At 44.9% G+C, this 26,413-nt stretch overlaps 1 protein-coding gene across 1 annotated transcript; it reads right to left on the reverse strand.

Annotated features, from left to right (window-relative positions):
- Nucleotides 1–9,616: 9,616 nt before the first annotated feature.
- pde12 (phosphodiesterase 12) lies at nucleotides 9,617–13,655 on the reverse strand. The gene is made up of 3 exons (XM_014187083.3): nucleotides 12,298–13,655; nucleotides 12,070–12,148; nucleotides 9,617–11,307 (listed from the first exon to the last, which is right to left on the reverse strand). Exons 1-3 carry the CDS (start codon nucleotides 13,534–13,536, stop codon nucleotides 10,865–10,867), a joined length of 1,761 nt encoding a protein of 586 aa, XP_014042558.3. The 5' UTR covers nucleotides 13,537–13,655; the 3' UTR covers nucleotides 9,617–10,864.
- Nucleotides 13,656–26,413: the final 12,758 nt, after the last annotated feature.

The following is a 26,413-nucleotide window of genomic DNA, read 5'->3' on the forward strand; positions in this document are numbered from 1 at the left end:
GTGTTTAAACCCTTTACAATGAAGATCTGTGAAGTTATTTGGATTTTTACGAATTATCTTTGAAAGACAGGGTCCTGAAAAAGGCACGCTTCTTTTTTTTGCTGAGTTCAGCTATGGGCTTTTATGTTTTTCTGTCGTGCTTAATGTGCAGTAGCCTGTATCAATTAGCCTATCCTAGTAGCCTGTATCAATTAGCCTATCCTAGGGAAACAGTGTTTAAAGCCTTAACAATGAAGATCTGTGAAGTTATTTGTATTTTTACGAGTTATCTTTGAAAGACAGGGTCCTGAAAAACAGACTTTTTTTTGTTGTTGCTGAGTTTATATTTACACACACCTAGTCCTAACCCCAGGAACATAGAGATGCAGTATATAACCCTAACGGCCTAAACTAATGGACCAATATTCAATTCAGAAGATATACTGAAATTCCAATTTTCCTCCTTTCAAAGCTTGTCTGTGTTCCAACAGAGTACTAAAGATCTGTGTGAGTGTATTGCATCTGTAAGGCACAGGCCTACTCCGACCTATTGGACTGAAATGGCATGTCTTGTGACGTGATCATCCAGGGCCTTCGTGGTGGACAGCAGTGATCCTTGACAGGTTAAAAGGATGTTACAGAATATGATGTGTCATCTGTCCTTAGATACTGTACACACCCCAGCCTTTCATCTGTCCTCTGCTACTGTACACACCCCAGCCTTTCATCTGTCCTCTGCTACTGTACACACCCCAGCCTTTCATCTGTCCTCTGCTACTGTACACACCCCAGCCTTTCATCTGTCCTCTGCTACTGTACACACCACAGCCTTTCATCCTTCCTTAGCTACTGTACACACCACAGCCTTTCATCTGTCCTCTGCTACTGTACACACCCCAGCCTTTCATCTGTCCTCTGCTACTGTACACACCACAGCCTTTCATCTGTCCTCTGCTACTGTACACACCCCAGCCTTTCATCTGTCCTCTGCTACTGTACACACCTCAGCCTTTCATCTGTCCTTAGCTACTGTACACACCCCAGCCTTTCATCTGTCCTCTGCTACTGTACACACCACAGCCTTTCATCTGTCCTCTGCTACTGTACACACCCCAGCCTTTCATCTGTCCTTAGATACTGTACACACCCCAGCCTTTCATCTGTCCTTAGCTACTGTACACACCCCAGCCTTTCATCTGTCCTCTGCTACTGTACACACCCCAGCCTTTCATCTGTCCTCTGCTACTGTACACACCCCAGCCTTTCATCTGTCCTCTGCTACTGTACACACCCCAGCCTTTCATCTGTCCTCTGCTACTGTACACACCACAGCCTTTCATCTCTCCTCTGCTACTGTACACACCCCAGCCTTTCATCTGTCCTTAGCTACTGTACACACCACAGCCTTTCATCTGTCCTCTGCTACTGTACACACCCCAGCCTTTCATCTGTCCTCTGCTACTGTACACACCCCAGCCTTTCATCTGTCCTCTGCTACTGTACACACCCCAGCCTTTCATCTGTCCTCTGCTACTGTACACACCCCAGCCTTTCATCTGTCCTCTGCTACTGTACACACCCCACCCTTTCATCTGTCCTCTGCTACTGTACACACCCCAGCCTTTCATCTGTCCTCTGCTACTGTACACACCCCAGCCTTTCATCTGTCCTTAGCTACTGTACACACCACAGCCTTTCATCTGTCCTCTGCTACTGTACACACCACAGCCTTTCATCTGTCCTCTGCTACTGTACACACCCCAGCCTTTCATCTGTCCTTAGCTACTGTACACACCCCAGCCTTTCATCTGTCCTTAGCTACTGTACACACCCCAGCCTTTCATCTGTCCTCTGCTACTGTACACACCCCAGCTTTTCATCTGTCCTTAGATACTGTACACACCACAGCCTTTCATCTGTCCTCTGCTACTGTACACACCCCAGCCTTTCATCTGTCCTTAGCTACTGTACACACCCCAGCCTTTCATCTGTCCTTAGCTACTGTACACACCCCAGCCTTTCATCTGTCCTCTGCTACTGTACACACCCCAGCTTTTCATCTGTCCTTAGCTACTGTACACACCCCAGCCTTTCATCTGTCCTTAGCTACTGTACACACCCCAGCCTTTCATCTCTCCTCTGCTACTGTACACACCCCAGCCTTTCATCTGTCCTCTGCTACTGTACACACCCCAGCCTTTCATCTGTCCTCTGCTACTGTACACACCCCAGCCTTTCATCTGTCCTCTGCTACTGTACACACCCCAGCCTTTCATCTGTCCTTAGCTACTGTACACACCCCAGCCTTTCATCTGTCCTCTGCTACTGTACACACCCCAGCTTTTTATCTGTCCTTAGCTACTGTACACACCCCAGCCTTTCATCTGTCCTTAGCTACTGTACACACCCCAGCCTTTCATCTCTCCTCTGCTACTGTACACACCCCAGCCTTTCATCTGTCCTCTGCTACTGTACACACCCCAGCCTTTCATCTGTCCTTAGCTACTGTACACACCCCAGCCTTTCATCTGTCCTCTGCTACTGTACACACCCCAGCTTTTCATCTGTCCTCTGCTACTGTACACACCCCAGCCTTTCATCTGTCCTTAGCTACTGTACACACCCCAGCCTTTCATCTGTCCTCTGCTACTGTACACACCCCAGCCTTTCATCTGTCCTCTGCTACTGTACACACCCCAGCCTTTCATCTGTCCTTAGCTACTGTACACACCCCAGCCTTTCATCTGTCCTTAGCTACTGTACACACCCCAGCCTTTCATCTGTCCTTAGCTACTGTACACACCCCAGCCTTTCATCTGTCCTTAGCTACTGTACACACCCCAGCCTTTCATCTGTCCTTAGCTACTGTACACACCCCAGCCTTTCATCTGTCCTTAGCTACTGTACACACCCCAGCCTTTCATCTGTCCTCTGCTACTGTACACACCCCAGCCTTTCATCTGTCCTTAGCTACTGTACACACCCCAGCCTTTCGTCTGCGCTCACGTTGGCCACCAACATGAGAGAAGTACTGTGCGTGTTTGTTAATAATCCCCACTGTCCAGTGCCCCTGTGACAACCATTTTGGGACCCCCTTGTGGCCCCCCCTAAATGTTGATTATGAAATAATTTTTACATAACTAATTTTCGCTATCGTTCTTTTTTTTTACATCCGTTATTAGACAGTGGCAACGCGGAACACTAATGATTATGAACATGGTCTTTTACCTGCTAATGGCAGTGAAGAAAACGATATGACAACAATAACATCTAATGTAACTGGCCCCTCTAACAGTACAACTGGCCCCAGCTTGGCCCCCCCCAGTGGAAATGGTCTAGAACCGCCACTGTCACTGTCGTGTCTTTGGCATCATTAAACTGAAGATTAATCTTTAGAAAGAATTCTCTGTAATTATTATAATGTAATTTAACTACTTAATCATGTAACTGTAATTAACTAGGAAGTCGGGGCACCAAGGAAAATATTAAATTTACAAAGTTATAATTTTCCTAATATAACTTTCAGATATTTTAATATCTGATCACTTAGTCTTCTGATTAATGAATTATTATTTACCTCACGTTAGTCTCTCATTCCAAACGTCGTAAATTGTTGGTTATCTGCACGAACCCAGTCTTCACTATGAGTCATCCATACATCAATTGTCTTAAAATCATTTATTTACTAACTAAGTACTCACAGAAATGCATAAACAAACAAGTAGATATGGTTACAAGGGAATGATAGGAGGATGTGCCCTAGTGGGCTAAACCGGCATGGCGGCTTGGTAGACAGAGGGACTGATAAGGGCGCGAAAGATAAGAGACACTATAAAGTTGATAATTATAACAATTGAAATGCTAATCCTTTGCACATGAACGCTGAAGCATTCGGGAACAATTGCAATCAATATATATATTTACGCTCAGTGTGTCGTTGGGATCTCTGTTGAAAAGTTTGTTTCTGTTGGAGAGTTTGTCCGCCCTCTCTCTCGGTTAGAATAGTTCAGAGTGACATTCATTCATGTCGTTATAGAATAGATGTTTCGGTGGTTGTCGGTCTTCGCGTTCAATGATACCGAATTCCTAGCTGCAGACTAGTAATTAATATCAAAGACTTGTTCTTATTTCTGTCGGTATCGATAGTCTTAAGAGTTTAACCACGTGGGATGGTTAAAAGATTCAGCAATCTACTTAATCCTTATTTCCCTCTGTGATAGAGGTACTGGTCTGGTCTCAAACCTTGGCCCTCTTGTTATCGAGGTAAGATGATCTGCTGATAGAAAACCTAGGTGGGGGTTTTGTTCGGAGCATAGAAAAGGGCCTGTCTCATGACGCCGGGTCCTGTCTGTGCCCCTGGGGGGCGTGCCAATGACTTAGTGAAACTTTAAACAGAAATACAATTCTCTCACATTAACATCATTACATAGCATCACATCATTTCACAAATAGTTTCATCTTTACTCATTCATTTTATACAACAATTAGATGTAACTGAGGCTATTGTATAAACAGGGTTATGGTAATGTGGCGGTATTGTCTCTCATGAGTTTCACAAACTTGTGCCAAACGGACCAGTTCGTAGCTGGATTCTTCACCGATCTTTTATACATTCTCCAGAACATAAATATTGTTCGGACCTCAAGTTCTGTGAGGTGGAAGAAATTCCTTTGTTCTCTCTATGAAAACTCACTCTCTCTATATACTGTGGCCATGAGGAGATAATCTCCTCCAGGAATTTACGACCTCTCTGACCACAGCAGCCTGGGTGTAGGAGACAGAGAGAGATGGTGCAGAGGTAGGGGGGGATGGTGCTCGCTGTGTCCAAAGAGGGCAACACCACACAGATCCAGGAGGACCAGCTGAGAGAAGTAGCTCCGCTGGCGTTCCCCAATAAACATGACCTACCCAACGTCATGTCTGTCAGTCACATCACAGATAAACTGGGACTGGGGACGCTTCTGCTCTGGACCACTGTAAGTATGACTGGAAAATTGTTGGATGGGAGTCCGTGCTTAGCTTGAATGACACCAAACTCAAAGTCCCCCCCCCCCACCCTACTGGAGGAGGCGTTTTATAGCAGATGGATCTGGGAAACTCACGCCGAAGCCTGAAGTGTTTCCACCTACGCTGCCGAATAGCTAGCTTTAAGGTCCTAGACAACCAGGTGAGGGGAGGTCCTTACTGAGACCTGGACAACCAGGTGAGGGGAGGTCCTTACTGAGACCTAGACAACCAGGTGAGGGGAGGTCCTTATTGAGACCTAGACAACCAGGTGAGGGGAGTTCCTTACTGAGACCTAGACAACCAGGTGAGGAGAGTTCCTGACTGAGACCTAGACAACCAGGTGAGGGGAGGTCCTTACTGAGACCTAGACAACCAGGTGAGGAGAGTTCCTTACTGAGACCTAGACAACCAGGTGAGGAGAGTTCCTTACTGAGACCTAGACAACCAGGTGAGGAGAGTTCCTTACTGAGACCTAGACAACCAGGTGAGGGGAGGTCCTTACTGAGACCTAGACAACCAGGTGAGGGGAGGTCCTTACTGAGACCTAGACAACCAGGTGAGGAGAGTTCCTTACTGAGACCTAGACAACCAGGTGAGGGGAGTTCCTTACTGAGACCTAGACAACCAGGTGAGGAGAGTTCCTGACTGAGACCTAGACAACCAGGTGAGGGGAGTTCCTTACTGAGACCTAGACAACCAGGTGAGGGGAGTTCCTTACTGAGACCTAGACAACCAGGTGAGGGGAGTTCCTTACTGAGACCTAGACAACCAGGTGAGGGGAGGTCCTTACTGAGACCTAGACAACCAGGTGAGGGGAGTTCCTTACTGAGACCTAGACAACCAGGTGAGGGGAGTTCCTTACTGAGACCTAGACAACCAGGTGAGGAGAGGTCCTTATTGAGACCTAGACAACCAGGTGAGGGGAGTTCCTTACTGAGACCTAGACAACCAGGTGAGGGGAGGTCCTTACTGAGACCTAGACAACCAGGTGAGGGGAGTTCCTTACTGAGACCTGGACAACCAGGTGAGGGGAGTTCCTTACTAATCAGTGATCTTAATTCATTGATCAAGTACAAGGGTGGAGAGAAAAACCCACAGACACTCAGTCCTCCGTGGAAGGAGTTCGAAACGTGTTATAGAGACAGCTGCCTTTTTAAAAGCATTTTCCCAGACGTTCGTAGAGATTGCATTCCCTGTAAACACTGCGCATGTCGGCCCAAATTCAAATTACCTTCAAAAGTATTGTAATGCGCTCCCATCTCCAATGGTTTGTCCAGGCCTCTTGGTCTGCTCTGATAGAGGAGATGGACTGTCTCTCTGACCAGCTCTGACAGAGGAGGATGGACTGTCTCTCTGACCAGCTCTGATAGAGGAGATGGACTGTCTCTCTGACCAGCTCTTCAATAGAGGAAGATGGACTGTCTCTCTGACCAGCTCTGATAGAGGAGATGGACTGTCTCTCTGACCAGCTCTGATAGAGGAGATGGACTGTCTCTCTGACCAGCTCTGATAGAGGAGATGGACTGTCTCTCTGACCAGCTCTTCAATAGAGGAAGATGGACTGTCTCTCTGACCAGCTCTGATAGAGGAGATGGACTGTCTCTCTGACCAGCTCTTCAATAGAGGAGGATGGACTGTCTCCCTGACCAGCTCTGACAGAGGCGATGGACTGTCTCTCTGACCAGCTCTGACAGAGGAGATGGACTGTCTCTCTGACCAGCTCTTCAATAGAGGAGATGGACTGTCTCTCTGACCAGCTCTGATAGAGGAGGATGGACTGTCTCTCTGACCAGCTCTGACAGAGGAGATGGACTGTCTCTCTGACCAGCTCTTCAATAGAGGAGATGGACTGTCTCTCTGACCAGCTCTGATAGAGGAGATGGACTGTCTCTCTGACCAGCTCTTCAATAGAGGAGATGGACTGTCTCTCTGACCAGCTCTGATAGAGGAGATGGACTGTCTCTCTGACCAGCTCTTCAATAGAGGAGGATGGACTGTCTCTCTGACCAGCTCTTCAATAGAGGAGATGGACTGTCTCTCTGACCAGCTCTTCAATAGAGGAAGATGGACTGTCTCTCTGACCAGCTCTGATAGAGGAGATGGACTGTCTCTCTGACCAGCTCTGATACAGGAGATGGACTGTCTCTCTGACCAGCTCTGACAGAGGCGATGGACTGTCTCTCTGACCAGCTCTGACAGAGGAGATGGACTGTCTCTCTGACCAGCTCTGACAGAGGCGATGGACTGTCTCTCTGACCAGCTCTTCAATAGAGGAGATGGACTGTCTCTCTGACCAGCTCTGATAGAGGAGATGGACTGTCTCTCTGACCAGCTCTGATAGAGGAGATGGACTGTCTCTCTGACCAGCTCTGACAGAGGAGATGGACTGTCTCTCTGACCAGCTCTGATAGAGGAGATGGACTGTCTCTCTGACCAGCTCTGACAGAGGAGATGGACTGTCTCTCTGACCAGCTCTGATACAGGAGATGGACTGTCTCTCTGACCAGCTCTGATAGAGGAGATGGACTGTCTCTCTGACCAGCTCTTCAATAGAGGAGATGGACTGTCTCTCTGACCAGCTCTGACAGAGGAGATGGACTGTCTCTCTGACCAGCTCTGACAGAGGAGGATGGACTGTCTCTCTGACCAGCTCTTCAATAAATACTGTAACTAGCTGAGCTTCCTGCTTATGTACGAAAAGGAGGCTAGGTTTACTCTGAAGCGCCATTGAGCCACTTCCATTGGAATGAATGGAAGTTTTCTTAACTTGGTCTGCTATAGGGTCTGCTAACCCTGGTTAGTCCCATCTGTTTCATGGTATCTTATATTACATACAGTGAGGGGAAAAAATAATTTGATCCCCTGCTGATTTTGTACGTTTGCCCACTGACAAAGAAATGATCAGTCTATAATTTTAATAGTAGGTTTATTTGAACAGTGAGAGACAGAATAACAACAAAAAAATCCAGAAAAACGCATGTCAAAAATGTTATAAACTGATTTGCATTTTACTGAGGGAAATAAGTATTTGACCCCTCTGCAAAACATGACTTAGTACTTGGTGGCAAAACCCTTGTTGGCAATCACAGAGGTCAGACGTTTCTTGTAGTTTGCCACCAGGTTTGCACACATCTCAGGAGGGATTTTGTCCCACTCCTCTTTGCAGGTCTTCTCCAAGTCATTAAGGTTTCGAGGCTGACGTTTGGCAACTCGAACCTTCAGCTCCCTCCACAGATTTTCTATGGGATTAAGGTCTGGAGACTGACTAGGCCACTCCAGGACCTTAATGTGCTTCTTCTTCAGCCACTCCTTTTTTGTCTTGGCCGTGTGTTTTGGGTCATTGTCATGCTGGAATACCCATCCACGACCCATTTTCAATGCCCTGGCTGAGGGAAGGAGGTTCTCACCCAAGATTTGACGGTACATGGCCCCGTCCATCGTCCCTTTGATGCGGTGAAGTTCTCCTGTCCCCTTAGCAGAAAAACACCCCCAAAGCATAATGTTTCCACCTCCATGTTTGACGATGGTGTTCTTGGGGTCATAGGCAGCATTCCTCCTCCTCCAAACACGGCGAGTTGAGTTGATGCCAAAGAGCTCCATTTTGGTCTCATCTGACCACAACACTTTCACCAGTTGTCCTCTGAATCATGCAGATGTTCATTGGCAAACTTCAGACGGGCATGTATATGTATTCTTGAGCAGGGGGATCTTGCGGGCGCTGCAGGATTTCAGTCCTTCACGGCGTAGTGTGTTACCAATTGTTTTGTTGGTGACTATGGTCCCAGCTGCCTTGAGATCATTGACAAGATCCTCCCGTGTAGTTCTGGGCTGATTCCTCACCGTTCTCATGATCATTGCAACTCCACGAGGTGAGATCTTGCATGGAGCCCCAGGCCGAGGGATATTGACAGTTCTTTTGTGTTTCTTCCATTTGCAAATAATCGCACCAACTGTTGTCACCTTCTCACCAAGCTGCTTGGCGATGGTCTTGTAGCCCATTCCAGCCTTGTGTAGGTCTACAATCTTGTCCCTGACATCCTTGGAGAGCTCTTTGGTCTTGGCCATGGTGGAGAGTTTGGAATCTGATTGATTGATTGCTTCTGTGGACAGGTGTCTTTTATACAGGTAACAAACTGAGATTAGGAGCACTCCCTTTAAGAGTGTGCTCCTAATCTCAGCTCGTTACCTGTATAAAAGACACCTGGGAGCCAGAAATCTTTCTGATTGAGAGGGGTCAAATACTTATTTCCCTCATTAAAATACAAATCAATTTATAAAAAATTTTTACATGCGTTTTTCTGGATATTTTTGTTATTATTCTCTCTCTCACTATTCAAATAAACCTACCATTAAAATTATAGACTGATCCTTTCTTTATCAGTGGGCAAACGTACAAAATCAGCAGGGGATCAAATACTTTTCCCCCCCTACTGTACATAATATTTGTATTCTAATGCCCTCTGTATTACACTGTGATATTGTAGAATGAAAAGTAGTATCTGTTTATTCACTCAATGAACGTTAGCAATAAAGCACAAACGATTAAATGTATCTGCAGCGGTATTCTTTGCGGGTACACAACGATCACAGTGCAGATGGAAAGTGTAACTCAATTCAGAAGCAACAAAACAAGTGTTTCCATCACTGAAGGGTTTTGTGTGATGGATAGCGAAACGCATCTTTATTCAATTAAATTACAACTGAATAATGACAAAAGGAGAAGGTCCTGTCTGATAAACAGTCGTACATGGATTAACTTGTTGGTTGAAGGATATCATTTTACATTTTTACATTTTAGTCATTTAGCAGACACTCTTATCCAGAGCGACTTACAGTAGCGAATGCATACATTTCATCTCATGTATTTCTTTGTACTGGTCCCCCGTGGGAATCGAACCCATAACCCTGGCGTTGCAAACACCATGCTCTACCAACTGAGCCACACGGGAAGATATAATGAAGAAGAAACCATTTCATTTACTCAAACTGTTACTAAACTGATCCTCCACATCCCATTGTTTATGGATTTGACTCGATTCATGTTTCTCAATCACTGGGCACGTATTCAGAAAGCATCTCAGGGGAATACAGATCCAGGATCAGCCCCACCCCTGTCCATACAGTATATAATCAGAATAATAATAATAATAATCCTACTCTGAGATGCTTTATGGATAGGGGCCCTGGTACAGAGACAGACATGATTTAGAGACAGACATGGTACAGAGACACACTGTAGGGGGCCCTGGTACAGAGACACACTGTAGGGGGCCCTGGTACAGAGACACATTGTAGGGGGCCCTGGTACAGAGACAGACATGGTAGAGACACACTGTAGGGGGCCCTGGTACAGAGACAGATGGTTTAGAGACAGACTGTAGGGGCCCTGGTACAGAGACAGATGGTTTAGAGACCGACTGTAGGGGCCCTGGTACAGAGACACACTGTAGGGGCCCTGGTACAGAGACAGACATGGAACAGAGACACACTGTAGGGGCCCTGGTACAGAGACACACTGTAGGGGCCCTGGTACAGAGACAGACATGGAACAGAGACACACTGTAGGGGCCCTGGTACAGAGACACACTGTAGGGGCCCTGGTACAGAGACAGATGGTTTAGAGACAGACTGTAGGGGCCCTGGTACAGAGACACACTGTAGGGGCCCTGGTACAGAGACAGATGGTTTAGAGACAGACTGTAGGGGCCCTGGTACAGAGACACACTGTAGGGGCCCTGGTACAGAGACAGATGGTTTAGAGACAGACTGTAGGGGCCCTGGTACAGAGACAGACATGGAACAGAGACACACTGTAAGGGGCCCTGGTACAGAGACAGACTGCTGTATAGAGGGGGGGGGGGGGGGAGAGAGATTTACTTCACTTCCACCTGAGGTCACAGACCAGCGCTATGTGGTCAGAGGGGTGTGAGACGCTGGGAAGGGCCTGACAGGTAATGACCTCCTGGTGGCTGGGCAGAGGGATCATCTGATCTACCCTCAGCACCCGTGGGTCCATGAAGATATAGTCCAGACAGCCGTGGAATCCCCCTACATAGTTAGTATAGGCCGGCTCCCCGCAGGCGCTACTCAGCTGGAAAGGGTGGACGACCTCCATGGGACAGAGCTCGTCCGCTCCGTTGGAGTTCCAGTCCGGGTGGGCGGTGTGCAGAACCCCCTGGTTCACCAGCTGGAAGACCCCCGAGGACGGGGTGCTGTTGAAGTCACCGCAGAAGATGAGCGAGGCGTCGGGGTAACTCTGGGTGATCACCTGCTGCAGGTGTCTCAGAGCTACTGACATCTGGACTAGACGGACATTCCCACCTGTGGTGAGGACATAGAACTGTTATTACGATGTAATATGTTTATGGCTGGAATATGGACTTGATTCACACTAGGGTGATAACTCAAACTGTGATATTTACTTATTCCACCTTTATTTAACCAGGTAGGCCTGTTGAGAACAAGTCCTTTATTTAACCAGGTAGGCCTGTTGAGAACAAGTCCTTTATTTAACTAGTCAGTTAAGAACAAATTCTTATTTACAATGACGGCCTAGGAACAGTGGGTTAACTGCCTTGTTCAGGGGCAGTACAACAGATTTTTACCTTGTCAGCTCGGGGGATTCGATCTTGCAACCTTCCGGATACTAGTCCAACGCTCTAAACCACTAGGCTACCTGCCACCCCATGTCGTGCTATGCAGCACAACCCCTTCTTTTTTAAATAAAGGACTTGTTCTCAACTAGCCTACCTGGTTAAATAAAGGACTTGTTCTCAACAGGTCTACCTGGTTAAATAAAGGACTTGTTCTCAACAGGTCTACCTGGTTAAATAAAGGACTTGTTCTCAACAGGCCTACCTGGTTAAATAAAGGACTTGTTCTCAACAGGTCTACCTGGTTAAATAAAGGACTTGTTCTCAACAGGCCTACCTGGTTAAATAAAGGTTAATAAATAGCTCAGGCCCAGAGTTTTAACTGTGTTTTATCTCACCCTGTTACTTGATGAGAAACACCTCTGGACTCCTGTAATAAGCTAGGCTGTAACTAGTGTTGTAATGTACTTCTGATACAATAACACTTTACCTTTGGGATGCCAGTAGAGGTGGGTGTTGGCGACACAGATCTTCTTGGATGGATCGTTCAGATCGTTCAGAACACTCACCTAGAGAGGAGAACATAAGATCTTAGCCAAGCAGAGCAACACACACACACACACACACACACACACACACACACACACACCTAGCTCCGATTGTAGCTAGATCCTTTAGGGCCTCGAATCCCAAGCCAACACACACCATATTACTGTACCTGTAGTGTGGTAGATCTCTGCGTCACCTTCTCCTTCATGGCAGGGTTGCTGTTCACTCTGTCCAACAGTTCTTCATGGATTGGGTCTGACGTCAGAGCTTCACTCAACATGATGTCGTGTTGACTGAGAAGTTTAAACTTTGACCTCCTGTAGTAGGTGGCCAAACCTTCGTGTTGCTTCTCCTTAATCCTGAAGACCCCGTCGAAGCCGAACGCATCCAGGGCCGGAGACAGACTGTCGGAGAACACGTTCTTGTCCACCTCCTGAAGGCAGATGAGGTCAGCGTTATAACCTGACAGTTCTTTTTTAATCAGACTTTGTCTGTAGTCCAGTTCCAACGCGTAGGGAGTACAATAAGGGTACAGGACGGTTTTGGAGAGGTCCGTTTGTGCGTAAACGTCAGCTAAGATATTGTATGACACTACTCTGATGGTCATGTCATCTGTGACCTTGTTGGTGTACATGTGTCTGTTGTCAAAAGTACATGAACCGGGCCCTGCTTCGACCGTACCGGTGGTTACTAACTCCTTGTCCATCCCACACCGTTCGCCGTCACCCGGGGTACATGTCAGTTTAAGCTTGGAGCCAATATCCATATTTGAGGGGATAAACACCCGTTCGCTCCCCGTCTCGGTCCAACTATTCTCTCCTCGAAGCTCCTCATCACCGGCACCGGACTTGTTCTCCTTGAACCATTTAAATCGACAGTCTTTTAAATCCCCGAATTCTACCTTGAGTTTCGGGCAAACGGGGAACCCGGCCAGTAGAGATACGGGCAGCTCTGCCGTGATGAATGTGGGTGGGTTTCTCTCCACTGTGTACTTACTGTCACCCACGTGTAAAATGGCCCCATCCTGCCAGGCATCTGAGTTTATAGCATCTTCTGCTACAAAGTCTCCGTTGTAGTACAGCCTCACGGGTGCAGAGGGCTCCTGGGCGTCTGTGGACGCGCCTTTGTTTTTCTTTGATTTTTTAGCTTTGCCCTGGCCCTTGATGATACTGTTTGCGATCCGTGCCAGTGCTTTGCCTAGCTCCTCCGTTTGGTCCCTGAGCATGTGTTTATTGCTTCCATCAAGGACGAAAGAAATAGTGAGTTTGGATTCCCACGGGACACATCTTACCACGGCTCGATCCATTCTCCTGTAAAACCGACAAATTATGTTGTAGTTACACCTCGACGAGATGGGCACGGTGTTTCGGAGAAATAATCTGGAAGCGGTTGTCAAATAGTTTAACATAGGGCCTAGCGCATGAGTGGACAAATAGTCCGCTGTGTGAATAGCTAGCTAGTGGAGCGAAAGCGGTGATCTGAAACGTGAAACGTCTAATTCACCAACCAAGTAAACAGTAGCTTCCGTTTTCAGAGTAGCAGATTCGATTATGTTTATTGCATAAACTTTACTATGAACGTTAAATAGGGCTGAACATGGTAATTATTATCATTTAAAAAAAAAAATACTATCTCATTCTTTACCACGACTTTATCGCGTATTTCGATCATTTCCACGATAGTACTCACTGTTTTTCCTCAACAACTTCTTCTTCTTTTTAACTCAATGGTAAACCTCTTCTAACATATGGCACATACTGCCACCTAGTGTAGACTAGGGGTGTTCTCCAAACCTGTTCTGGGGGGGGGGGGGGGGTTTCTTTGACATATCGTGGACACATTTTTTTGGCAGCTAGAATTGTAGACAAACACACCCCAGCCGTAATGAAAGTGGCGTTGGGAGTAAACTCTAGTAGCTAGCAGATACGCTAACGCCAACGCTTCCTCTCCACCCTCCCCCATTCCCAGACACTAACCTCTTATTATGGGATAGGCTCAGTTATTTATTTGATTACAGTGTTTTGTCTACTACTTCATCTGCCAAAACAATGAGTAGAAAGTCCTGTCTCATTCACACAGACAGACAGACAGACATCTCCCTGAACTCCACCCACCACCTGTCAGAGTCGACACAGGTAATACTCTTCCTATGTGTAAAGTGTGTTATAACTTGGTGATTTTATTGCGAATTGCAACAATGTCACACGCCTTGTGGGTCTCGAACCCTGGTATCCACTGGTCCACTGGGGCGGCAGGGTAGCCTCGTGGTTTAGAGCGTTGGACTAGTAACCGGAAGGTTGCAAGATCGAATCCCCAGAGCTGACGAGGTAAGAATCTGTCGTCCTGCCCCAGAACAAGGTATTTAACTCCACTGTTCCTAGGCTGTCATTGTAAATAAGAATTTGTTCTTAACTGACTTGTTAAATAAAATTAAACTGTTCCATTATGTTGTACAATTTTTGGGAGAGGAACCAAACAGGCCAAATCAAATCAAATGTTATCTGTCACATGCGCCGAATACAACAGGCGTAGATTTTGCCATGAAATGCTGACTGACGACCCCTTAACCAACAATGCAGAGTTAAAAAGTAAGAGAAGATAAGCAAAAAAAAAGGGGATATTTACTGAACAAAAATATAAACGTAACATGCAGCAATTTCAACGGTTTTAAGGAGTTACAGTTTATATTAGGAAATCAGTCAATTGAAATAAATGAATTAGGCCCTAATCTATGGATTTCACATGACTGGGCAGAGGCACAGCCATGGGTGGCCTGGGAGGGCAAAGGCCCACCTATTTGGGAACCAGGCCCACCCACTGGGGAGCCAGGCCCAGCCAATCAGAGTTTTTCCCCCACAAAAGACAGAAATACATCTCAGTTTCATCAGCTGTCCAGGTGGCTGGTCTCAGACGATCCTGCAGGTGAAGAAGCTGAATGTGGAGATCCTGGGCTGGCGTGGTTACACGTGGTCTGCGTTTGTAAGGCTGGTTGGACGTACTGCCAAATTCTCTAAAACAACGTTGAAGGCGGCTTATGGTAGAGAAATGAACATTATATTCTGTGGCAACAGCTCTGGTGGACATTCCTGCAGTCAGCATGCCAATTCCACACTCCCTCAAAACTTGAGACATCTGTAGCATTGTGTTGTGTAACAAAACTGCACATTTTAGTGGCTTGTTGTTGTCCCCAGCACAAGGTGCACCTGTGTAATGATCGTGCTGTTTAATCAGCTTCTTGATATGCCTGTCAGGTGGATGGATTATTTTGGCAAAGTATCAATGTCACTAAAAGGGATGTAAATAAATAAACATTTGAGAGAAATAAGCTTTTTGTGCGTATGGAACATTTCTGAGATCTTTTATTTCAGCTCATGAAACACGGGACCAACACTTTATATGTTACGTTTATATTTTTGTTCAGTATATTAACAGAATAAAAAACAATAATGAGCCTATATACAGGGGGTTCCAGTACTGAATCAATGTGCAGGGGTACCAGGTAGTAATGAGGCTATATACAAGGAGTACCAGGTAGTAATGAGGTAGATGGGTAGGGGTAAAAGTGACTAGGCAATCAGGATAGATAATAAACAGTGTAGCAGCAGCGTATGTGAAGAGTGTGAAAGTGTGTCTATGTGTGAATGTGTGTGTGTGGCATCAATACGCATGTGTGTGTGTATGTGTGTGTAACAGTGTAGGTTCCGTCCCTCTCTTCGCCCCAACCCGGGCTCGAACCAGAGACCCTCTGCACACATCAACAACTGACACCCCACAAAGCATCGTTACCCATCGCGCCACAAAAGCCGTGGCCCTTGCAACGCAAGGGGAAACCCTACTTCAAGTCTCAGAGCGAGTGACGTCGCTGATTAAAATGCTATTAGCGCGCACCACCGCTAACTAACTAGCCATTTCACATCGGTTACATGTGTATGTGTGTGTGTGTGTGTGTGTGTGTGTGTGTGTGTGTGTGTGTGTGTGTGTGTGTGTGTGTGTGTGTGTGTGTGTGTGTGTGTGTGTGTGTGTGGCGTCGATACGCATGTGTGTGTATGTGTGTGTATGTGTATGTGTGGCGTCAATACGCATGTGTGTGTATGTGTGTGTAGGAATGTCAGTGTAGTGTGTGTGGGTAGAGCCCAGTGAGTGTCGATAGAGACAGTGCATAAAAAAAGGGGGGTCAATGCAAATAGTCCGGGTAACCATTTGATGAATTGTTCAGCAGTCTTATGACTTGGGGGTAGAAGCTTTTCAGAAGCATTTTTGTCCCAGACTTGGAGCTCCGGTACCGCTTGCCGTGCGGTAGCAGAGGGTACAGTCATTTAGGCAGGTTACCTTAGTGTTCTTGGGCACAGGGACTATGGTGGTCTGCTTGAAACATGTTGGTATTACAGGGAGAGGTTGAAAATGTCAGGGAAGACACTTGCCAGCTGGTCAGCGCATGCTCTCAGTACACGTCCTGGTAATCCTGCGGCCTTAGGAATGTTAACCTGTTTAAAGGTCTTACTCACATCGGCTACGGACAGTGTGGTCACACAGTCGTCCAGAACAGCTGGTGCTCTCATGCGTGGTTCAGTGTTGTTTGCCTCAAACCAGCATAGAAGGTATTTAACTCGTCAGGTTGGCTCGCGTCACTGGACAGCTCGCGGCTGGGTTTCCCTTTGTAATGCGTGATAGTTTGCAGGCCCCGTCACATCCGACAAGCATCAGAGCCGGTGTAGTATGATTCAATCTTGGTCCTTTATTGAGGCTTTGCCTGTTCGATGGTTCGTCGAGGGCGAAGCGGGATTTCTTATGCGTCTGGATTAATGTCCCGCTCCTTGAAAGCGGCAGCTCTAGCCTTTAGCTCAGTGCAGATGTTGATTGTAATCCATGACTTCTGATTGGGATATGTACAGTGCCTTCAGAAAGTATTCATAACCCTTAAATGATTCTACATTTTGTTGTGTTACAGCCTGAATTAAAAATGCATAAAAAAGAAATAAATCACACCCATCTACACACAATAACCCATAATGACAAAGTGAAAACATATTTTTTGAATTATTTTCAAATGTATTGAAAATGAAATACAGAAATATCTCATTTACATAAGTATTCACACCCCTGAGTCAATACATGTTAGAATCTCCTTGGCAGTGATTACAGCTGTGAGTCTTTCCGGTTAGGTCTTTAAAAGCTTTGCACACCTGGATTGTACAATATTACTATATTTAATTCTTCAAGCTCTGTCACATTTTTTGCAGTATTACTTTAGTGCCTTATTGCAAACAGGATGCATGTTTTGGAATATTTTTTATTCTGTAGAGGCTTCCTTCTTTTCACTCTGTCATTTAGGTTAGTATTGTGGAGTAACTACAATGTTGTTGATCCATCCTCAGTTTTCTCCCATCACAGCCATTAAACTCTGTAACTCTTTTAATAACTTTATGCTCAAAGAGATATTCAATGTCTGCTTTTTTATTTGTACCCATCTACCAATAGGTGCCCTTCTTTGCAAAGCATTGGAAAACCTCCCTGGTCTTTGTGAATTTGTGTTTGTGAATCTGTGTTTGAAATTCACTGCTCGACTGAGGAACCTTCCATATAATTGTATTTGTGGGGTACAGAGATTCAAAAATCATGTTAAACACTATTATTTCACACTGAGTCCATGCAACTTATTATGTGACTTGTTCAGCACATTTTTACTCCTGAATGTATTTAGGTTTACCATAACAAAGGGGTTGAATACTTATTGACTCAAGACATTTCAGCTTTACATTTTTTATTAATTTGTAAACCTTAAAAATAATAAATAAACATAATTCCACTTTGACATTATGGGGTACTGTGTGTAGGCCAGTGACACACAATCATAATTGAATACATTTGAACTACAGGCTGTAACACAACAAAATGTGGGAAAAGTTACGAGGTGTGAACACTTTCTGAAGACACTGTACGTGTCGGTCACTGTAGAGATGACTGTGGGGACGCACTTATTGATGAAGCCGGTGACTGATCTGGTAAACTCCAATGTTATCTGATGAATCCCAGAACATATTCCAGTCTGTGCTAGATAAACAGTCCTGTAGCTTAGCATCCGCTTCATTGGACCACTTCTGTATTGAGTGCGTCACTGGTACTTCCTGTTTTGAGTTTTTGCAAGTAAGTCTGAATCAGGAGGGTAGAGTTTCGCCTGTAGTTACACAGGTGACATCCTGGTAGGAATGAGGTATAAACGGATTTCAGATTTCAGGTTCATTACAATGTTTTACATTTCATGTGTCATCCTCAAGGATTTCTTTGAACTGTTAAACTGTTTTGAAGTGTTAAACTGTTTTGTACTGTTAAACTGTTTTGAAGTGTTAAACTGTTTTGAAGTAGTTCATCAGTAGATATTTTTTTTTAAATGTTACATACTTGTCAATCCAAAAGCTCAGATATTTATAGGCGGGAACCCGATTGATGGGAGAACCATCCAATGAAGTCCATCTGAAGCATTTGTTGTTGTTGTTGTGAGAATTAGAGAATAACATGTATTTAGTTTTGCCCACATTAAGTACAGGTTTTAAACCAACCAGGGATTTCCGTAAGGTAACATGGTCCGATTGCAGCTCTAACAACGCCTGGTCAACAGTTGGGACAATGGCGAATATAACAGGATCATCTGAATACAGATGAATATTACACGTTTTAACAGATCGACTAATATTATTTATAGAATTAGTAAAGACAACCGGTCCCAGTACCCACCCGTGTGGTACACCTTTTGTAATATTGAGGAAACTAGACTTGACAAACAGACTGGCTGAAACTGTACTATGTCCTGGTCCTAAAACCAGACTGGCTGAAATTGAGGAAACTAGACTTGACAAAATGCAGAAATCATGCATTGTGTCCTATCTGACAGATAATTCTCAAACCACTTGCAAAGATGCCTGATCCAGGCCCATTTCAGACAACCTTTGAATGAGTAGGGAATGGTTGACAGTGCCCGAAGGCCTTGGAAAGGTCTATAAATAAAGCGGCACAATGATATTTATGATCTAAGCAATTTAACACATCATCTAAAACAAGCTTAGCAGCTGAAACTGTACTATGGCTGAAACTGTACTATGTCCTGGTCCTAAAACCAGACTGGCTGAAACTGTACTATGTCCTGGTCCTAAAACCAGACTGGCTGAAACTGTACTATGTCCTGGTCCTAAAACCAGACTGGCTGAAACTGTACTATGTCCTGGTCTTAAACCAGACTGGCTGAAACTGTACTATGTCCTGGTCCTAAAACCAGACTGGCTGAAACTGTACTATGTCCTGGTCTTAAACCAGACTGGCTGAAACTGTACTATGTCCTGGTCCTAAAACCAGACTGGATGAAACTGTACTATGTCCAGGTCTTAAACCAGACTGGCTGAAACTGTACTATGTCCTGGTCCTAAAACCAGACTGGCTGAAACTGTACTATGTCCTGGTCCTAAAACTAGACTGGCTGAAACTGTACTATGTCCTGGTCCTAAAACCAGACTGGCTGAAACTGTACTATGTCCTGGTCCTAAAACCAGACTGGCTGAAACTGTACTATGTCCTGGTCCTAAAACCAGACTGGCTGAAACTGTACTATGTCCTGGTCCTAAAACCAGACTGGCTGAAACTGTACTATGTCCTGGTCCTAAAACCAGACTGGCTGAAACTGTACTATGTCCTGGTCTTAAACCAGACTGGCTGAAACTGTACTATGTCCTGGTCCTAAAACCAGACTGGCTGAAACTGTACTATGTCCTGGTCTTAAACCAGACTGGCTGAAACTGTACTATGTCCTGGTCCTAAAACCAGACTGGCTGAAACTGTACTATGTCCTGGTCTTAAACCAGACTGGCTGAAACTGTACTATGTCCTGGTCCTAAAACCAGACTGGATGAAACTGTACTATGTCCAGGTCTTAAACCAGACTGGCTGAAACTGTACTATGTCCTGGTCCTAAAACCAGACTGGTACACATTTAGAATAGAATGAGAAGTTTACAAAGTTCTTAGCCAGAGATTCTAAAACTTTGGAAAGGCAAGATGACTTGGAAATTGGAACGGTAGTTATCTAAGTCCGAAGGATCTCCTCCTTTTTGTAGGGGAGGACATGTGCCACTTTCTAGATCTTAGGGATAACACCAGAAACAAATTTCAAGTAAAAAATATATGATCAATGATTCTGCAATAAGTGGGGCAGAAAGCTGCAGTAAGAAGGGATCAAGATAATCAACCCCTGTGGATTTTTTTACATTGATTTTTAGCAAGGTACTTAGTACATCATAGATATAAAATTGTTGAAATGAAGATAAAGGCTGTGTATCTGAAAAAAATCTACGAATGATTCGTTCTTTTTGCTGGATTTTTCTGAAACTATTTTTTCAAAAAGGTTGCCAGCTGAGGCAAAATGGTTATTAAATGCACCACAAATGTCAATTTGGACTATTATGGGACCAGCTAGGGAAACATGGGTGCAGTATTGTTAATTTGACTGAACCAGGAAAAAGGAGCGTGGGATTGTCTCGCTTCCTCTTCCGTCTCTGGTGGTGGCGGCTGATATGACGTTCTACTGAGTGGCGTTCAATATAAGTGAAGGACAGTACCACCACATGACCAGCAGATGGCAGTGTTAACCCGATTCTGTCTTGTCAAATCCATTATAGGCCTCTACAGTGGTTTTGTAGATTTGCATAGGTCAAGAGCATAGACATACGGTATATTATTATTGTTGCTTAAACATATGCACAGGTACGGATGGGAAATAGTTTATAAGTCCTGGATGGGAAATAGTTTGTACTTCCTGCAGGGGGAATGCAGGTGCATGTCCCGTCCCCCCCCCCCCCCCCAAAAAAAACGCAACAAAGCTTCTATGCAAAACCCTTACTACATAGTCTAGTAGCCTACTGACATTAAAATCATGATTCAGAAATTAGGGAGAGAGATTTTAATTACAGAAGAGTGGATTAACTTTTTCAACGCTAGTTAAGGATACTATAGTTATCATGTTTCATATTGAATTTATTAACTACAAAAAGGTAAGACGTTTTAAATGTTTTATTCTGGTGCTGTTCTGCAATCATAAGCTTGTTAGCTAGCTAGCTAGCTAGCTGCTCTAATGTGAAGCCAACTCTCTGAAGTTCAAAGACATTCAAAAGTTCCTTGATAGAAGCCAAGAGGCCAAGAGGCCCAGCGCTTCAAGCCAAGCCTCCTCCTACACCCTCTCTCCCTCCACCAGCAAAATGTAAGTCGCATCTCGCACCCATCTGTCCAACCTGGTCTCAGAGCATTTCTTATTATTCCGTAAGTAAATGTCAATTTTTTACCTTTATTTAACTAGGCAAGTCAGCTAAGAACAAATTCTTATTAACAATGACAGCCTAGGAACAGTGGGTTAACTGCCTTGTTCAGGGGCAGAATGACAGATTTGAACCTTGTCAGCTCGGGGGATTCGATCTTGCAACCTTTCGGTTACTAGTCCAACGCTCTAACCACTAGGCTACCTGCTGCCCCTCCACTCTAACCACTAGGCTATCCTGCCGCCCCTCCACTCTAACCACTAGGCTATCCTGCCGCCCCACCACTCTAACCACTAGGCTACCTGCCGCCCCTCCACTCTAACCACTAGGCTACCCTGCCTCCCCTCCACTCTAACCACTAGGCTACCTGCCGCCCCTCCACTCTAACCACTAGGCTATCCTGCCGCCCCTCCACTCTAACCACTAGGCTACCTGCCGCCCCTCCACTCTAACCACTAGGCTACCTGCCGCCCCTCCACTCTAACCACTAGGCTATCCTGCCGCCCCTCCACTCTAACCACTAGGCTATCCTGCCGCCCCTCCACTCTAACCCCTAGGCTACCTGCCGCCCCTCCACTCTAACCACTAGGCTACCCTGCCGCCCCTCCACTCTAACCACTAGGCTACCCTGCCTCCCCTCCACTCTAACCACTAGGCTACCCTGCCGCCCCTCCACTCTAACCACTAGGCTACCTGCCGCCCCTCCACTCTAACCACTAGGCTACCTGCCCCCCCTACACTCTAACCACTAGGCTACCTGCCGCCCCTCCACTCTAACCACTAGGCTACCTGCCTCCCCTCCACTCTAACCACTAGGCTATCCTGCCGCCCCGCCACTCTAACCACTAGGCTATCCTGCCGCCCCGCCACTCTAACCACTATTCTATCCTGCCGCCCCTCCACTCTAACCACTAGGCTACCTGTCGCCTCTACACTATAACCACTAGGCTACCTGCCCCCCCTCCACTCTAACCACTAGGCTATCCTGCCGCCCCATATGATATGTACAACGTCATCCATTTTGTATTTTATGTTATGAATCTGCAAATGTACAAGATGTTACGAATTTACAAAACGTACTATATGTTAAGAATTCTAGCTAGGTGGCTAACGGGGTTTGGGTTAGGGTTAAGGTTAGGAGTTAACGGGTTAAGGTTAGGAGTTAGGTTACCGGGTTAAGGTTAGGAGTTAGGTTACCGGGTTAAGGTTAGGAGTTAAAGGGTTAAGGTTAGGAGTTAAAGGGTTAAGGTTAGGTTAACGGGTTGAGGTTAGGGTTAGGTTAACGGGTTAAGGTTAGGTTAACGGGTTAAGGTTAGGTTAACGGGTTAAGGTTAGGTTAACGGGTTAAGGTTAGGTTAAAGGGTTAAGGTTAGCTAACATGCTAAGTAGTAGAAAAGTTGCTAATTAGCTAGAATAGTTTGTGATGAGATTTGAACTCACAACCTTTAGGTTGCTAGATGCTTGCATTATACACCCACATATCCACCATAACAAGTGGATTTAATGTCTAGCTAAATGTTTAAAAAAAATACAAAATAAGGTTTAAAAAGGAACAGAAAGGAATGATATAAAACTGTAACTTTTGTTTGGTTCGAACCGGTTCAGAACTTTATTTTGCTGGTCGGAACAGAATGGAACGGAATGAATAAAAAAAAAATAATAGTTTTGTTAAAAGTGAAACGATTGGGAAATCATTTCACTCACAACCACTGATACAGAAACACACACTGAACTCAGTGGCTGAGTGAAACTTGACCTGGACATTCTACTCTAGTCACAGAGGTAGAAACATGAATGAAATCTGCCAATTTTGTATAAAATGTGTGGTTCTTAATTCTATGTGTCATTTTGAAACTGTGTTTCTTTTCTTCTGCTTTACTCAGCATCCTGATTTTAGCAAATTATCGGAAAATAGAACATGTCACCTTGAATGGGGGTGTGGTTCACCACGTTCAGCAGAAACTCAGAAAGTAAAAATGAAATGCTGAGGGAATCAGTTTCATTTCACTAAAATGCCTCTGAAGATTTGATAAGAAAGATAAATGCTTGCAAACTGTAACCACGTGGATTATCTATTTATTTGACCCTGTTTTCAACTCAAAACAAATAAGGAATTAATTAAATACAGTATATATATATATATATATATTTGGTCACAAAGACATCTCCAAGCTTCCTCTGGAAGAAACGTCAGCACAAAAACTGTTCACCGTGAGCTTAATTAAATGGGTTTCCTTTGCTGAGCAGCCGCGGACAAGCCTAAGATCAGGCTGTTATAGCAGCAAGGGGGGGGGGGCATCTCCATATTAATGCCCTTGATTTTAGAATGAGATATTCGACTTGCAGATGTCTATATACTTTTGGTCATGTAGTGTACATAAACAAACCCACTGATGTGTTTCTATAAGGCCTGATCACTACAATAGATCGGTGTGGAAGAACTTGACTACTGTAGTGATCAGGCTTCGCTGCTATAACAGCCTCCACTCTTCTGGGAAGACTTTCCACTAGATGTTGGAACATTGCTGCTATAACAGCCCTCCACTCTTCTGGGAAGACTTTCCACTAGATGTTGGAACATTGCTGCTATAACAGCCTCCACTCTTCTGGGAAGACTTTCCACTAGATGTTGGAACATTGCTGCTATAACAGCCTCCACTCTTCTGGGAAGGCTTTCCACTAGATGTTGGAACATTGCTGCTATAACAGCCTCCACTCTTCTGGGAAGACTTTCCACTAGATGTTGGAACATTGCTGCTATAACAGCCCTCCACTCTTCTGGGAAGACTTTCCACTAGATGTTGGAACATTGCTGTGGGGACTTGCTTCCCATTCAGCCACAAGAGCATTATTTAGGTCGGGCACTGATGTTGTGTGATTAGGTCTGGCTCGCAGTCGGCGTTCCAATTCATCCCAAAGGGGTTGCATGGAGTTGAGGTCAGGGATCTGTGCAGGCCAGTCAAGTTCTTCCACACCGATACAGATCTCGACAAACCATTTCTGTATGGACCTTGCTTTGTGCATGGGGGCATTGTCATGCTGAAACAGGAAAGGGCCTTCCCCCAAACTGTTGCCACAAAGTCAGAAGCACAGAATATTCTACAATGCCATTGTATGCAGTAGTGTTAAGATTTCCCTTCACTGGAACTAAGGGGCCTAGCCCGAACCATGAAAAACATCTTTCCGAATGCATTGATTAGATTGTTCCAATACCTAAACATTACAAAGATCTGCAGTGTTAACAGGGTTAGGAAGCTTATGGTGGAAGACTGCAATTTAGGAATGGGATGGGTCAAGAATCTCCACTTTATGACATAGAGTAAACTGATTCCAGATCAGAGAAGTGTGTGTGTGTGTGTGTGTGTGTGTGTGTGTAGTGTGTGTGTGTGTGTAGTGTGTGTGTGTGTGTGTGTGTGTGTGTGTGTGTGTGTGTGTGTGTGTGTGTGTGTGTGTGTGTGTGTGTGTGTGTGTGTGTGTGTGTGTGTGTGTGTGTGTGTGTGTGTGTCTGGGGAGAACAGTGAAATGTATCCCATGTTGACACACAGTAACACTAACCCGTTTGTTTCTGTACTTTTCAAGGAGGAAGGAAGAAGGTCAACGTAGAATGATGACAGCTTCCTGCAGAGTCACATACAGGTTGATACAGTTCAGTTGTTGGTGGTAGCATGCAACACAGCACTGCTTGCTTCAGTAAATCTTCCTTCCGCACAGACCCTAGATTTCGCTCCTATGTCTCGCGAACACACTCGAGACTCCGATAAAGTTTAGCCAGCTTCGCCACCGAAAAGTTACCGATTTGATGACTCGGTTGGAGGCAATTCAAGCTGCCCTTTTTACAGTTCTGTCCTAGAGGTGTCCTTGTCTATTGATGTTCTGTATTATGTCACGTTTCATGTTTTGTGTGGAACCCCAGGATGAGTAGCTGCTGCTTTCACAACAGCTACTGGAGGATCCTAATAAAATACCACATTGCAAAATAACCTTGTGTGGAGTGAAGAGCCATAAGAATGTTGGATAGTCATAGTTGTGGCTTGAGATATGCTAAATAGACAGTCTTATATTAACCAACCAAAACCAGGAAGAAGAGAACAGAGAGAACTCCTTTCCGATTCTAGAACACTGGGAATTAAAATAACATTCTGTCAAATTCCTCATTCTATTATATCACCAGCCCATGTGACATCTACAGACACGGGCTATATTTGATGTTATAATAGGAAATAACTATAGAGAAGAGCAGTGGAGAGGAGAGATAGGAGACGAAAGGAGGGAGGAAAAGAGAGGAGAAGTGTCCCTCCTGTTGCTGCAAACACAGATATAGGATCTTCATTTGATCCCCATGGTGCCGGAGAACTTTCAGGAAAAGTTGTAGTGTATTTGAGGTTTAAAAAGGTTTTGGAAGTTTGGAATTTCCACAAATTTCAGACTTGATTTTCCCTTACACTTTATTTTTTATTTTTTTTATCAACCCCAACAAAAAACATCCATTAATTATAATCCACATAATAATTGACATTTTCTGTTAATGCAGGATTATTTTCCTGCTGTAGCAAAAATGGCTCAAATGAAGATCCTTCATCATATGTGAGTAAGCAGAGTCACAGCTTTTCCTCATGATTGATCTCAACTGAAACTGTTGCCCAACAGAAACTCAATGTCTCTCTCTCTCTCTCTCTCTCTCTCTCTCTCTCTCTCTCTCTCTCTCTCTCTCTCTCAAATCTGGGATTGTACTTTTGTCCATCACATCTGCTGCAATACCGTAAATCCCCTAAACCTAACCCTTGTCACAACCCCAACAACGTGAGGGTTAAGAACAGTTTGTGCGTGTTGGCATCCTGTGAGTTTTATAAATAGGTTATAAAGTACATCTAAAAAAAAAACCCACTTCAATTCTGAGCAGAGGACCTCACATTATTTGATGTATAGTACACATGTCATTAATCAGCTATTCTTATCCACTTACAAGAGGAATTATGATAAAAATCACCTA

Source organism: Salmo salar, chromosome 22 (genome assembly GCF_965601325.2).
Source record: "Salmo salar chromosome 22, fSalSal1, whole genome shotgun sequence".
Lineage (NCBI taxonomy): Eukaryota > Metazoa > Chordata > Actinopteri > Salmoniformes > Salmonidae > Salmo > Salmo salar.

Coding starts and splice junctions, on each gene's coding strand:
- pde12 (XM_014187083.3), bottom strand. CDS start 13,536: ATGTTAAACTATTTGACAACCGCTTCCAGATTATTTCTCCGAAACACC. Junction 12,149..12,297: donor AGAGATCTACCACACTACAG/GTACAGTAATAT, acceptor TCTCCTCTCTAG/GTGAGTGTTCTGAACGATCT. Junction 11,308..12,069: donor CCTCTACTGGCATCCCAAAG/GTAAAGTGTTAT, acceptor TCCTCACCACAG/GTGGGAATGTCCGTCTAGTC.